General features: G+C 40.8%; 1 protein-coding gene across 1 annotated transcript in view; it reads right to left on the bottom strand.

Annotated features, from left to right (window-relative positions):
- Positions 1–952: 952 nt before the first annotated feature.
- Positions 953–14,524, bottom strand: part of ryr2a (ryanodine receptor 2a (cardiac)) — a 749,067-nt gene continuing 735,495 nt past the window's right edge. The window contains exons 100-103 of the mRNA XM_043695572.1: positions 10,217–10,281; positions 8,745–8,845; positions 4,416–4,467; positions 953–2,026 (exon numbers count right to left, since the gene is read on the bottom strand). Coding sequence (XP_043551507.1) covers positions 1,931–2,026; positions 4,416–4,467; positions 8,745–8,845; positions 10,217–10,281 — 314 coding nt within the window. The 3' untranslated portion in view covers positions 953–1,930. The remainder of the gene's footprint in view (positions 2,027–4,415; positions 4,468–8,744; positions 8,846–10,216; positions 10,282–14,524) is intronic.

The following is a 14,524-nucleotide window of genomic DNA, read 5'->3' as shown; positions in this document are numbered from 1 at the left end:
ATTTAAACTTTGTTGGAATTAATTGGTACAGACAATCTGTCTCCAAGCAGGAATGCAGCTTTGCTCTTGATCCCATTAAATGACATCAGGCATTTACATAATTATTTTAGACATTGTTAATTCTATTGAGAATGATATTTTTGATCTGGAAGTCTGCAATCAAAGACCTTTTAAGTGGGTGGAGCTTACCTAAATTATGGTGAGTCAAAGGACTTGGTATACAAACAGGCAAGATGGCTGCTTCTATTGAACAATGCTTGCATGGGCGAAATCATGCTGTAGATATTTTTAATTACTCTGGTCAAATGATGTTATGACGTATCTCTGGAGTAGGTAGGATGTGAACTTAGAACTTCTGGCCACAGGTGTAGGGCTATTACCACTGGGCCCCAAAGTCATGCTGTAATTTTGAACAGGGAAACATATGACACAAACTTCCTCCAGAGTTCAGAGTTCGGTCATCAGAGCAGAGTAATTGTGTGGAAGAAAAATATTTAGTGGTGGTTGCATTATGTGATTTCAGAAAATGCTCTTCCACACAGCTCGATTGCAATATCACAGATAAAACACAAAGCAAAACACTCATTAATCAGGGTTTTAAATAAGAGTTGAAAATGTGTTGCTGGTAAAGCACAGCAGATCAGGCAGCATCCAAGGAACAGGAGAAGCGATGCCTCGGGCACAAGCCCTCCATCAGGAAGGCTTGTGCCCGAGGCATCGATTCTCCTGTTCCTTGGATGCTGCCTGACCTGCTGCGCTTTACCAGCAACACATTTTCAGCTCTGATCTCCAGCATCTGCAGACCTCACTTTCTCCTTTTAAATAAGGGTCCCAAAACTCATGTGTGAATTCAGATGTACTGGGTTTGGCAATATTTATGCATGATCAGTTGCTTCGGTTTACAAAAGCTTCACCTTAAAAAAAGAAAGATACGTGCTTTTATTCTGAATGTTTTATTTCGAAAGATTTGCATTACAATTTAAAACAACTCAAATGAAGTATTCTACACAGTTACTTTACAATGGTGGTCGATGAAATCCCTGAATGAATATTGCTTCAGCTTCAATCAGAAATGAGTGGGCAGTTATTCCTCAATCACTATATTTAATACAAGTGGCAGAAAAAATGGGAGGCAACAACCAAGTTTAAACACTGCATTCTTGGCTGATGAAACTGGTTCTGAATCTACAATCAAGTACACAACACTTGGTAACTACAGATTTATCAATAACCTTAAACCTAAAAAATAGTTGTTACATTGATCAGCTTGCTTTTTTAATTGTTCTGTTTTGCTTGCATAATAAACATGCAATGAAATATCTTTATTTTCTTCTGAAAGAATCTTTTTAAGCAAAGATTCAGATCGTTACTGTATTGCATAAGAGCATTACCAAAATAAGGAAGAGCTAAATAACCAGAAACTAACATCTTAGGTTCATGTGAATGTCCTACACTTCTCCTGAGACGCACGGCAGTCAGACAGAAGCATGTACATCAAAAGTTTGATTTACAGTGTGACACGGTCATGCACACAACTCCTTGCATAGCTCAACCCACATATAGTAAGGCACTATTTCCTCATCACAGCCCAGTGTCCATAAACAGATTGCTCTGCACATCAAAATGTATATACCATTCCAGATGAAGAAATACATAAATGTATAAGATGAGAGCAATTTATCATCTTTCATGTATGTGCTCACAAGATGAAGGTAATGTCTTAAAACGTCTCTGCACACAGTTTGAAATCAATTTTTGTTTTCTCTACATCAATTTGAAAGCAGATGCGCTGACAGAGCGGACTCAGTGGGCTATAGCTTCGGTGGTCCAAGTGCACACTGATCAGGTTATATACAGAAAAAGAGTTTGAAAGCATTCAAAGAAGAAAGCTGTAGGTATTTCGACATCTGTGAATCAGCTAAGTCCTTGTTCAGTTGAGCTGGTCCTCATATTGCTTACGGAAGCAATCTCCGGCAGGAAAGAATTCCCAGCAACGTTCCTGATACATTTTCCATACATAGGACTCCTGTCAGATAAACAATATGGTGTTATATGGGCCAGCGCATGGCAGATACTTTGCAAGGGTTCAGAAAAACTTTACAAGCAAATTGCCAGGGTTGGAGGGTTTGAACTATAGGGAGAGGCTGAACAAGGTGGGGCTATTTTCCCTGGAGTGTTGGAGGCTGAGGGGTGACCTTATAAAAGTTTATAAAATCATGAGGGGCGTGGATAGGATGAATAGCCAAGGTCTTTTTCCAGGGGTGGGGTAATCCAAAACTAGAGGGCATAGGTTTAAGGTGAGAGGGAAAAGATTTAAATGGAACCTAAGGGGCAACTTTTTCATGCAGATGGTGGTGAGTGTTTGGAATGAGCTGCCAGAAGAAGTGGTGGAGGCTGGTACAATTGCAACATTTAAAAGGCACCTGGATGGGTATATGAATAGGAAAGGCTTAGAGGGATACAGATCAAATGCTGGCAAATGGGACTCGATTAATTCTGGTTGGCATGGATGAGTTAGACTGTACATCTCTCTGACTCTATGACACTCAACAAACAGTGAGCAATATGATAAGCCTCAACTAACTAGGAAAGGTGGAGGTACAATGATAATTACACTAGATCTAGTAATCCAGAACACCAGGTCAGGGTCCTGGGGTCATGAATTTGAATCCCACCATGGCAGATGGTGAAATTTGAATTCAATAAAAATGTGGAATAAAGAGCTAGCCTAACGGTGATTAATTAACATTAAAAATCCATTGGGTTCACTAATGTCCTTTAGGGAAGGGAACTGCTGTCCTGACCTCACCTATTTGTGACTCCAGATTCACTTGATTCCTATCTGCCTGCTGAGTAATAAATGTTGGCCTAACCAACAACAGATGATTTTTTTTTTGTCAAAAGGGAAGTGCTTACAAAGAGAATGAGTAAGAAATTCCAATTCACACAGAGAACAACAGAACCATGGAGTAGACAGATGGAGAACTGCTCAAAGAACGAGGGTAAGTGCTTTAAAAGCCGCTTTCTCTGTGTATCAGTCTTTTAATGCACAAAAGGATGAGTAATTCATATGCAAATTGTTTTATATGTTTCTTCCCGACCCAGCCAAGCAATGAACAGTGTGGCCTAAATGGGACTGCAGATGTTGGGACCCTGATGTGGTGATGCAAAAGCAGGACGCAAACCCTTACTGACAGCAGCAGGAAGAGCTTGGCAATTCTACCACAGTCAGCTTCCCAAAAGATTCCCTGCAGACCCTGTCAAGCACCTGAGGTTACTGGCCCAATCAGAGAACCCACAGCACTGAAGCCTGACCTGTCCTATCAAGAGCTGGACAAGAGAAGTGGGAACATATTTTTGAAGATTACAGAGCTGAGGACTGGAAGGGAGATCCCACAGTGGGAGACCCACAGTTGCACCATCAAGTCTGGCTATTCTTTCAGGCAGCAGGAAAAAGGCTGCCCCTTTATTTAGCTACAAGCCTCACAATGCCACTGGTGAGGGTGGCTGGTCCTACCAATAGCACTGAAAATGTGTTGCTGGAAAAGCGCAGCAGGTCAGGCAGCATCCAAGGAACAGGAGAATTGACGCTTCGGGCATAAGCCCTTCTTCAGGACCAATAGCACTGCCAAAAATGACTTCTAATTGGACCTTTCATTATGGCACTTTTCCAGCTCCTTGGAACAGGCAGCATCTCCCCATCCAGTCTCATTACTAAAGCCTCTGGATTATTAAGGGGATCAAGGTTTACAGGGAGAAGGTAGGGGAATGGGCTGAAGGACATTTCAGCCATGATTGAAAGGTGGAGAAGACTCGATGGGCTGAAAGGCCTAATTCTGCTCCGATATATTATGATCTTAAAATCATATTGGGGGGGCAATCTGATATGGCTGAAATGCAATTGCTTGTGCAATTGGTAAAATGCTGGCGTGGATCTTTGTAAAACATCTCTTCGGCCCACTCTAATGATGACAAAGAATCATGAAGTTTCATAGCTGGCCACTTGCTGAAGGACTTGGCAAAACTTGGTAGTTGTAAATGGAAGGATGAATTGTAACAGGAAAGTTAGGTAGTATGTGAAAAAGAAATGATGGCCATCTGTGTGTGCCCTGAGTAGACAACCTTTACTCCTAATTAATGCTGACAGGCAGGAGGCTGGAAGAACCCAGCAAGCCAGGCAGCATTAGGAAGTGGAGAAGTTGACGTTTCGGTTACACCCCAAACGTCAATGTCTCTACCTCCTGAAGCTGCCTGGCTTGCTGTGTTCTTCCAGCCTCCTGCCTGTCTACTTTGGATTCCAGCATCTGCAGTTTTATTTTGTCTCCTAATTAATGCTAGCAAACATGCTAACATCTTGAAGTGTTATAGCATTAGTCCAACCATTTTCACTCTATTAGAAAGTGAGGCGGCCTTACCTGCCCAGTGTGCTCTGTTTCATCTTTGTTAATTAGATACATCAAGAAAAACCTGTAGGAATAAAGACATATGTTTGTAACATCTAAACAAACATTGTATGCATTGATATGAAACTGATTCCTGTACAAATTCTATGTTATTAAATGGAGCCTCTCCTTATGAGATGGGCTTTGAAAACCGATGCACTGATCGTGATAACACACAGTATGCTGTTATTGAATTCCTCCTAGAATTTCTATCTTGTACGTTTGCATAATGGTTTTCTCCGTTACTCACCCTTGTGTTGTGGGGGTCTGTTTGAATCAAGAATGTGGCAGTTTTCAACAAATTTGAAGGAAGAAAATGAGCAATAGATTTGGATTTTAGACTTGGAGTACTTACAGTGTGGAAACAGGCCCTTCGGCCCAACAAGTCCACACCGACCCTTCGAAGAGCAACCCACCCATACCCACTCCCCTACATTTACCCCATTAATGGGGAGTCGAATCAGACAGTACACTGAATTAAATGAGACACTTCCTGCTGCATGCTTAATGACACCAGCAACCCAAAATGCTTGAATTCCACCATATCACGTTCAATAAACTGAGACTCTGCAGTAACACAGTGTGCAACAAAGATTCAGACTGACTCGTAATGTATTACCTGCCGTGCTACCAATTCCATGAATTGTCAAGATAGTGCAGCTAAAAATTCCCTTCTCCCAAATTAACACATTGCATAAAAAATGTATAAGTGAATGTACAATTTATTCCCCTCAAAATATACTGAAGGGTATAAATTCTTTGCTGTAGATAGCTGTAAAGGCTGAGGAAGACATATTTTTGATCAGTAAGGGAATCAAGGGTTATGGAGAAAAGGCAGGAAAGTGGAGTTTAGAATTATCAGGTCATCTTAGTGAAGGACGAAGCAGACTTGATGGGCTGAATGGCCTACTTCTACTCCTACATCTCATGGTCTTATTAAGTGATGGTTGTTAAAATAATTTAAGAAAGTGCTTGCCTGTTTTCACCAGACACAGCAAAGACCGTAATACAAGGGAAGTGAGTAAACCAATCTAGTTACAGTTTGCTTGATAAGCTGTTAATGGATGTAAATCCCAAGCTTCTACTTCATTAGCAGATTTAAATGATCTCAAATAATGTGGTAAAGTGCAGTTCATACTGTGTTCATTGTCTCCATGGAATCTTTACAGTACTAATTAAAAATGTTGCTTCACTAGTTATTGTTGCTGCCCAAGACTATTCCACTGTGTTACAATAGCACGAATGACAAGTAGTAATTTAGTATTCCATTATCCAGGCTTCATTCAGAACTGAAAACATAGGTCACTACTAGTACCTTGTATGTTTTATATGGTTTTGATAATGTTGTTATAAATCTGTGGTTCTCAAATCCCCTTATATAAAATAATTTTCATGGTATATGGCATAACTGGCTAGGCCATCCCAAATGTCTAGAGGACAGTGAAGTGCATTGGTGAAGCAGATGTTGGTTCACAAAAACACAGGGGCCATTTGGCCCTGTTCTGCCATTCGATAGAAACATGGTGTACCCTGTTACCATTTTCTCCCCAAACCCATTGACCTTAAGAACCACATCTAATTCCTTCTTCACAATGTTTTAACAGCTTTCTGTGGGTTCCATAGTCATCATTAGGTTAGCTTTATATTGTAAATTTTCTGTCATGGTGGGAGTTGAACCCATGTCCCAGCTTAGGGTTATAGATTACTAGTCCAGTGACATTACACCATGCCACCATCTCCCTCAAGAATGGTGCTTCCCAGGAACATTTTTGGAGGTTGGTACTAGTTTTGGGCTGAAATGGCAAGAGAGTACCATTGTCTGCCCAGAGTGATGTGGATACATTAGGATGTGGAGCAATGGATGGGGTTCCACATGATGACAGTGGTGCTGGACAGTGAAGTTGGGATCTGGCATGTCTTAGAAAGGGATGTTGGGGCAGTAGAAACCCTGGGAAAGTTGGAGGCACTTGGTGTGAGAATTCTCAAGCAATACAACATGGGAGGAAGTCATTGGGAGCAAAGGAAAGAAAGGTCTGGAAGTGGTGGGAGTAACAAAGGGGAGAAAGGGTAAAGGAACTCAGGATGGGTTCAGATGAAATGGTTGGACAGAACAGTGTAATGGAAGAAATACTAGCAAGATTAAGGCTAGTTCAAAAAAAATCTTCATATTAAGCTGGAAGATCCTGCATTATCTAATTTGTATACATCCTGTTTTCTATTTAAATACCAATGAGCTTCCCAACTAGTGTCAAACCCATTTGAGTAATCTGAGAAAAAGCCTGGCTTGCTAAAGGAACTATATAACTGGCTTTAAATTGATCAAGCTCTTACAGCACTTTGCCAGGAATCTTTTGTCTTTCCATTCTTTTTTGAATAATTAGTTCACTTTATAGCTAAGGCCAAAAGAAGAAAAAAAGGTATCTCTCTTTTCCTGGAATATTCTCCCTGTTTGGCTCCTTTTCCCTGCCCTTTTCTTTATTCTGCTCTCCACCTTTCTGTTTGCCTTCTACTTGTTTTTACCTCATGGTTTTCCCACATTTTCTCTCAATGCCATCTCTCTTTCTATCCAGTTGTACTTTGTGCATTTAAATTTCTAAACCTTTTCAAGAACTATAATCAGAACAGCTCTCTCTTCCCCTCTGTATATTACTATATCCAGAATACTGCAACATTACTGTCAAATGCTGTTGTAAATTTGTAATAAAAGATGCCTTATAGACAGAAGAATGGGCATTGAGGAATTTTCTAGTCAGAGAGAATCTGACTGATTTTAAATTCTGTTGGTTTAATTTGTTTTATTCTTTTCTTGGGGAAAACTTCTCTCATGAAAATTAGTGAAATGACTTTATTATTCTATTTATTTATGAGACACAGAAACCAGGGAACTTGCAAAATTAATCGATCAATTCAATAATATGGATTCAGCGTTGGCAATTCCTTTATTATGGTTTCTTGCTATTTATCTGAATATTGTGCTGCCAGGATGAAATAACAAGAGATTCTAGCAATGCTCAGACAGTGGTCTTTCAGAAATACAAACGCACAATACTGAAAATACTAGACATCATTTGGAGATGCCGGTGTTGGATTGGGGTGTACAAAGTTAAAAATCACACAATATCAGGTTATAGTCCAACAGGTTTAATTGGAAGCACTAACTTTCGGAGCGCTGCTCCTTCATCAGTGGTTCATCAACAACCTGATGAAGGAGCAGCGCTCAAAAAGCTAGTGCTTCCAATTAAACTTGTTGGACTATAACCTGATATTGTGTGATTTTTAACAAGATACTGGAGATCTGAAATAAAAACAGAAGATATTGGAAATACTCAAGAAGTCAGGCAGCGACTATGGAGAGAAACAGAGTTAATATTTCAGTTCCATGGTGACCCTTCATCAGAATGAGAAACAAGATGGGATGAAGCACTCAATTCCTCTTGGCCCCATATGCAGTGCTTTAAAAACGCTCCCCTTCTCCCTGAACCATGTCTTTGCAACTGCGGAGCTTCCCAAGACCTGAGAAACCACGCTGCACATTGTAAAACCCACAAAGCAGGTTAATTCAGAGGCAGCCAACTTCAGTAATATCTTTAAATTGTAAACCCGTCTCCTGGGATTATGTATGCTTCCCAGTCTCTTGTTCTGCTGCTGTTAAAGCCAGAGGTGGTTGGGTGGGAGGTGAGTTACTGTCAGGATTCAGAAATTTTAAATTATAACATCTGATGTGACCCTAAGCCTAATCACTTACGTCCACTCAATGTCTCAAGTGTGGATGTCAAATCATAGGGTAGTATTAACACTATAAAAATGACCACTCCAACACTGCACACAATCTATCTTTGTATTATAAATCACCCAGAAGCTTCATGTACCAAGAAGCCTCATACTTGCACGCCAAAAATGGCAATTCAACTGAGCTGAACTAAATCACTTGTCTAATATTTATCACATATTTATGTGTTTATATAATTTTTCTAATCATATCTTAGTTCAAACTTTCATTTGAAAGTTTACAGCTGCACAAACGTCTTTTCAAAGTTTACTGCCTCCATCTGCAGGTTCAGCAGCAGTTCCTGAAGCTCAGCAATGCAAATGGCTTCTATCCATAAAAGGATGTGGTGTGAAGCTCAACATTAGACAGAGTTATTTTCCTTGGCGGATTTCATTCCTATTTCATATATTTAAAAAAACAGCACTGACGAGGGCTGTTTGTTTTCTTTTCTCTTCTGGTGGCCATATAGCTGATTAAAAAATCCACGCATGCTGCTTTCGTGTGATTGAGTAGCAGGAAATGCAAGTACTTACAGGTAATTTGCCAAGTTATGTTCCTGTAGCGTGTGAGTCTCAAAGCCGTGAGGGACCGTGTCGAAGTAATCATTGCCAATCCCACAGATGAAGCACTTGGTCTGAAAGAGATTTAAAAAAAGTAAAATAAAAGAAGATTGGCATGTGAAGTCTCTAGATCACTATTGTCTAACGACCATAATCAGTTGGTGGGGTGGGCTTGAGATCCAGGAGATGGGTCTATGTGATTTGTCTGTCCATCTTTTGGCTTAAACATCGCAAGTATCCAGATTTACCTCCGAATGGTCACATATTCCTTTCCAAGCTGTGGGAAATTATGATGGGAATTTGAGATATTTGCATATCTGAAATTAAATTGATCTTACATTATTTGTCCATGAAAGTGGGTTTGGTGAATGTAATTCCCATGCAGAGTTTTTTTATCAGCACAGCATACACCAAAAGGGGGACTGTTTATATTTTGCTTTAAATGAGCTTGACTAATCTTTTAATTATAATGGGAATAGCATAACCTAAAATAAAACATAACCTCAGCAGATAGATTTTCAGATCCTTGTCTGGCCTTATAAATTGTCCACTTGATTTAAGAATCAATGGAGATGAATGTTTAACAGTTTTGCCAATTTTGATTGACAACAATTTCACAGTCAGTGGAAAGATGCAAATCTACTCCTTTATCCTTTCTTTGTGGTGTCACTATCAGAAAATTATATGTCCAAAAATAGAAAATTATTTCTATTGTTCTCAATTCCAGCAAAATCCCCGCAGTTTTAGGCTGTACAGTCATACAATTTTCCAACACAGAGAGAAAGGAGCTCATAGACCATTGCTGTCATGCCAATCCTCTGAAAAAGATTTTGACATAGTCCCATTCTCTGGTCTTTCATCACGCCCTTTGTTAAAGCAGTTTGTATTCTGATTCTACCTTGCATGAAAAAAAATCCTCTCACATCCCCCTCTTTGTGCTCCCTGTACAAATCCTAAAATCGTTTTGTCCCATATTATTGAGTTGCCACCAGGGAAATTAATCTTTCTCTGTTTACCTTCGGTTAGCTAATAGGCAATTACAAATACTTGTTGTGAAAGGCACATCGCTTGAATTGGACTTGTAAGGCCTGATGATTTTAATGGATGCAAAATTTAAAGCACATCCCTGTGCAATGGAGGATGAGGCTTGTGTTACCTTAGAAAATAAGTCTTATGTCAGCTCCACATTCTGAGATTCAGAATGTGAAATTTCCCTGCAATGTTAGTGAAGAATGCAAGGACACAGTCCCAGTTGATTTTTTTTTAAATTTTCACCAATTTCACAGTCAGTGGAAAGATGCAAATCTACTCCTTTATCCTTTCTTTGTGGTGTCACTATCAGAAAATTATATGTCCAAAAATAGAAAATTATTTCTATTGTTCTCAATTCCAGCAAAATCCCCACAGTTTTAGGCTGTCATTCCTGATATTGTTAAATCTCTTACCTCCATATCTTCTTTAACTTGCTCTTGCTGATCTCTTAGTTCACCAAAAGCGTCAATAATTAGACCTGAACAGAAAACAGGAATTAGGTCATTTAATAAAGGTAAGCCTCAGTTGCAGCTCCTTCTGGAGGGAATTTTCACTTCAGCTGTCACTGTTAGTTGCAAGGACAGTGAGAGTAGAAAAACTCAGTCCTGTGACCAGAAGTCATTGAGCAAAGGAACACATAGAGCTATCCAGGTGAAATCAAGACTCCTTGGGACACTGGTGACGATTATCCATGGTGAAGGAAATAAAATAACATGCTTTAGCATGCCAGCTTGCTTAATGCATCTAACTGATTAATTCATTTTACTTATATCCATAAAAGGACTCTCAAATAATTCAACAGAGCCTGGTATCACGTCAACAAGTCACCCTTTATTTACACGTGCCGAGTACTTGACACTGATCCAGCTTCCTCAGAGCCAGCTCCCAGAGCGAACAGAACCCGGATGCTCCTTTTTTTTTGTTTTTTTTTGTTTTTACCCCCACACTACCGCCCAACTGCGGTAGTGCTTATTTTTTCCCCAGCTCCCATGTTGTGTGTGTGTGTGCAGGTGTGAGACACAGTGAAAAACATAAGGTGCACGAATCTTTATTCAAATTTCCACCACCAGGAAGAAAGGAAACACCCGAGTGGCCTGTGACAAGCAGTGCTCTTCACATCAAAGGGACCCTCCTGTTTATATCTGTCAACCAGGGCTCCCTGATTTGACCAGGTTAATAGAGCCAATTGGGGAGCTCATATTCCATTAGGGCCACCTAGCTGACTTCATTGTAATCACAACATTCCTCCCCCTCGAAGTCCAGGGGCATAGGCCTGTCCTTTCTCTTGTAGCCTCTCCTGAGCCATTTTCACACCTGGTCCGGGTCCTGCAGCTCAGCCTCAGATACGGGTGGCGTGTACCCGGACTGTAACCCACCTCTTGTGCTCAGACCGCCTCAGAAGTAATTCATCTTCTTCTTCAGGTGGTAAAGGCGTCGAGGCGATGACACCCCCTGTGTCCACCTCAGATTCTGAGGTTTCTTTTGCACTAGACAGAAGGGGAGAACCCAGCTGTTCTGACAGCCTTTCTGGCTGTTCTGAGAGGCCAGGTATGTTTGTTCCTGCCTGCTTGCAAGTTTGCAGCTTTTGTGCAATCCACGTGCTTGTTCAGGACTGCCTCACCTACCTGAGCTTAGTACTCATAGGATCTGACCTCACGTCAACCTCGTCTCTTATCCACGCAGGGCTACTTCCGTGGTTTCGGCACCAAATTTCATTTCCATGAAGTAAACTGTCTCTCCCGCTTAGAGGGGTCTCATGTTTCACCATCCCCCAGGTCTGTGAAGATCAGATTTAACCTAGTTCTGAGTCTTTTCCCCATTAGCAACTCTGCTGGAGCTATCCCTGTAGTTGCAAGGGGTGGGTGGGGGGGTGCTCCAATCGTCAAATAGGAACAGGGACAGTTTGGTATCAAGTGAAGCTGTAGTGTATTTTACTGAGCGTGCCTTCAACATTTGGTCTGCTCTGCCCACCAGATGATTGGGCATTGGATGATATACGGAGCTGTCTTTATCTGCTGAACGCAATTCAACTTTAGGAAATACTCAAATTCCCTGATGGCAAATAATGGCTCGTTATTTGTGACCAACAATTAGTGATACCTGATCCAGCTGCTTCTCATAAGAGACCAAAACCAAAGGTGTACCCTTAATCTATAAAGGTTCCCTGGTACAGTTTCTCAGTCCAGCCGAGGCTTTATGCAAACTTAAGGTTGGGAGTCCAGATTGAATTTTGTTAAAGACTGGTTCTGCAATCACTGATACAGCCTTACTGGTATCAACCTCCATTAGAACCAGGTGACCATTGAACCAGATATTTATGTTGACTGGTTCTGATTTAGATGTTGTGAAGCAATTTAACTGTTCCAAGCTCATGTAGGTGGGCTTACATGAGAATATAAGAACTAAGAGCAGGAGTAGGCCATCCGGTCCTTCAAGTCTGCTACGCCACTCAATAAGATCAAGGCTAATCTTTTCATGGCCTCAGCTCCATGACCTGCGTTTTCACCATATCCCTTAATTCCATTATTTTTCAAAAACGTATCTACGTTAGCTTTAAAAGCGATTACTGAAGTAGCATCAACTACTTCCCTGGACAAGCAATTCTATAGATTAACAACCCTCTGGGTGAAGAACTCAGTTCAGTCCTAAACCTGCTTCCTCTAATCTTGAGGCCATGCCCTCTTGTCCTAGTCTCACCTACCAGTGGAAACATCCTCTCTATTTCTATTTTATTGATTCTCTTCAAAATTTCATGTGTTTCTATAAGATCCCTCCTTATTCTTCTGAATTCCAATGAATATAATCCCAAATCATTCAGCCTCTCCTCATAAGCCAACCCCCTCAACTCCAGATTCAACCTAGTGAACCTCCTCTGCATCCCCTCCAGTGTCAGTACATCCTTTCTAAGTAAGGAGACCAAACCGCACACAGTACTCCAGGTATGGTCTCACCAACACCTTGTGCAGCCGCAACATTACCTCTCTGCTTTTGAACTCAACCCCTTTAGTAATGAAGGACAAAATTCCATTTGCCTTCCTAATTACTTGTTGTACCTGCAGACCAACCTTCTGTGATTCATGCATAATGACAGCCAGGTCCCTCTGCAAATCAGCATGCTGCAACATTTTAACCACTCAAGTAATAATCTATTTTGCTGTTACTGCTACCAAAATGTATGATTTCACATTTACTGACATTGTATCCCATCTGCCAGGCTTCTGCTCACTCACTCAATGTATCTATGTTCCTCTGCAAAGTTTCACAGTCCTCTGCACACTTTGCTCTGCCACTCATCTTATTGACATCGGCAAATTTTGACACTGTACGCGTGGTCTCCAACTCCAAATCATCTACATAAATTGTGAATAATTGCTGTCCCAATAACGATCCCTGAGGCACACCACTAGTCACTGATTGCCAGCCAGAATAGCACTCATTTTTCCCCACACTTTGTCTTCCCAAAGAATGGCATGATGCTAGAAATGCTCAAAGAAGACTGTTGTGAGCGAATTTCTTCAGAAGAATACTTTTTGGCTCATCACTACTGATCTTGTTACAATCACTAGAGACTCAACAGCATAAAAGATACATGCAATCCCCAGATTCTGTTGATCTGTAAAGAACAAGTGATGACTTCCTTTGTAACGTTGGAATTGTCTACAGAAGTCTCTGCCTGAATATTATTCTGGTGTGGCTGCACAGATGGGTAACTGCTGTGTGTGTCTAGTGCTGTCAGATGACCCCAGGATTTCTGTTTTACCTCTCGGTCTTCCAAAAAAAAAACCAAAAGACACAAGGTTGTACCCATTGCACTATTTCAAACATTGACAGAGAAGTAAATACCCTTAAGCAGTTCAAAGATAATTATCAAACTCGTTGCAGGAGCTGAAAAACCTTCCATTGAAATAATCTGTTGTTCCTGGTTCCAGGAATTGTGTTAAGAAATGAAGCCATGCAGTCTTCATTAATTTTGATTCGGAGATGCCGGTGTTGGACTGGGGTGTACAAACAGAAACAATTCAATGCTATGGCAGATCTAGATTCACCACTGTACCTCCAATCAAGTTATTTAGTTGCCATATGTTGGCCATTAGAGTGTTACAAAGGTTTGCGTGTACTGTACCTTTAAGAGAGTTAAAGGCAACATAGCTACCTGACAGCACCAAATGTTCTGAACAAGATATAATGTAACCTTTTGGTCCAGCAGTTAGTGTAGCTGGTTGCCTGGAGATAATGACAAATTCAAATTAGACCAATCAGTTTAAATTATACCCCCAAAAAACAACAACCTCCAATCCAGTTTGAATTTAGTATATTGACAATCTTAAAAGCCAAATACACAATTCAATGCTTTGGGAGTATAAGACCAGGGAACATTGAGAAGAGAACTGCCAAGCCGACAGCATGGAGAGACTGACCAAAAGATAGCTCTCTTAAATAAGACCATAAGACATAGGAGCGGAAGTAAGGCCATCCAGCCCATCGAGTCCACTCCGCCATTCAATCATGACTGATGGGCATTTCAACTCCAATTACCCGCATTCTCCCCGTAGCCCTTAATTCCTTGTGACATCAAGAATTTATCAATTTCTGCCTTGAAGACATTTAGCGTCCCAGCCTCCACTGCACTCTGCGGCAATGAATTCCACAGGCCCACCACTCTCTGGCTGAAGAAATGTCTCCGCATTTCTGTTCTGAATTTACCCCCTCTAATTCTGAGG

This window comes from Chiloscyllium plagiosum, chromosome 9 (assembly GCF_004010195.1).
Source record: "Chiloscyllium plagiosum isolate BGI_BamShark_2017 chromosome 9, ASM401019v2, whole genome shotgun sequence".
NCBI classification, from domain to species: domain Eukaryota; kingdom Metazoa; phylum Chordata; class Chondrichthyes; order Orectolobiformes; family Hemiscylliidae; genus Chiloscyllium; species Chiloscyllium plagiosum.
This window is presented reverse-complemented; position numbering and strand designations above follow the sequence as displayed.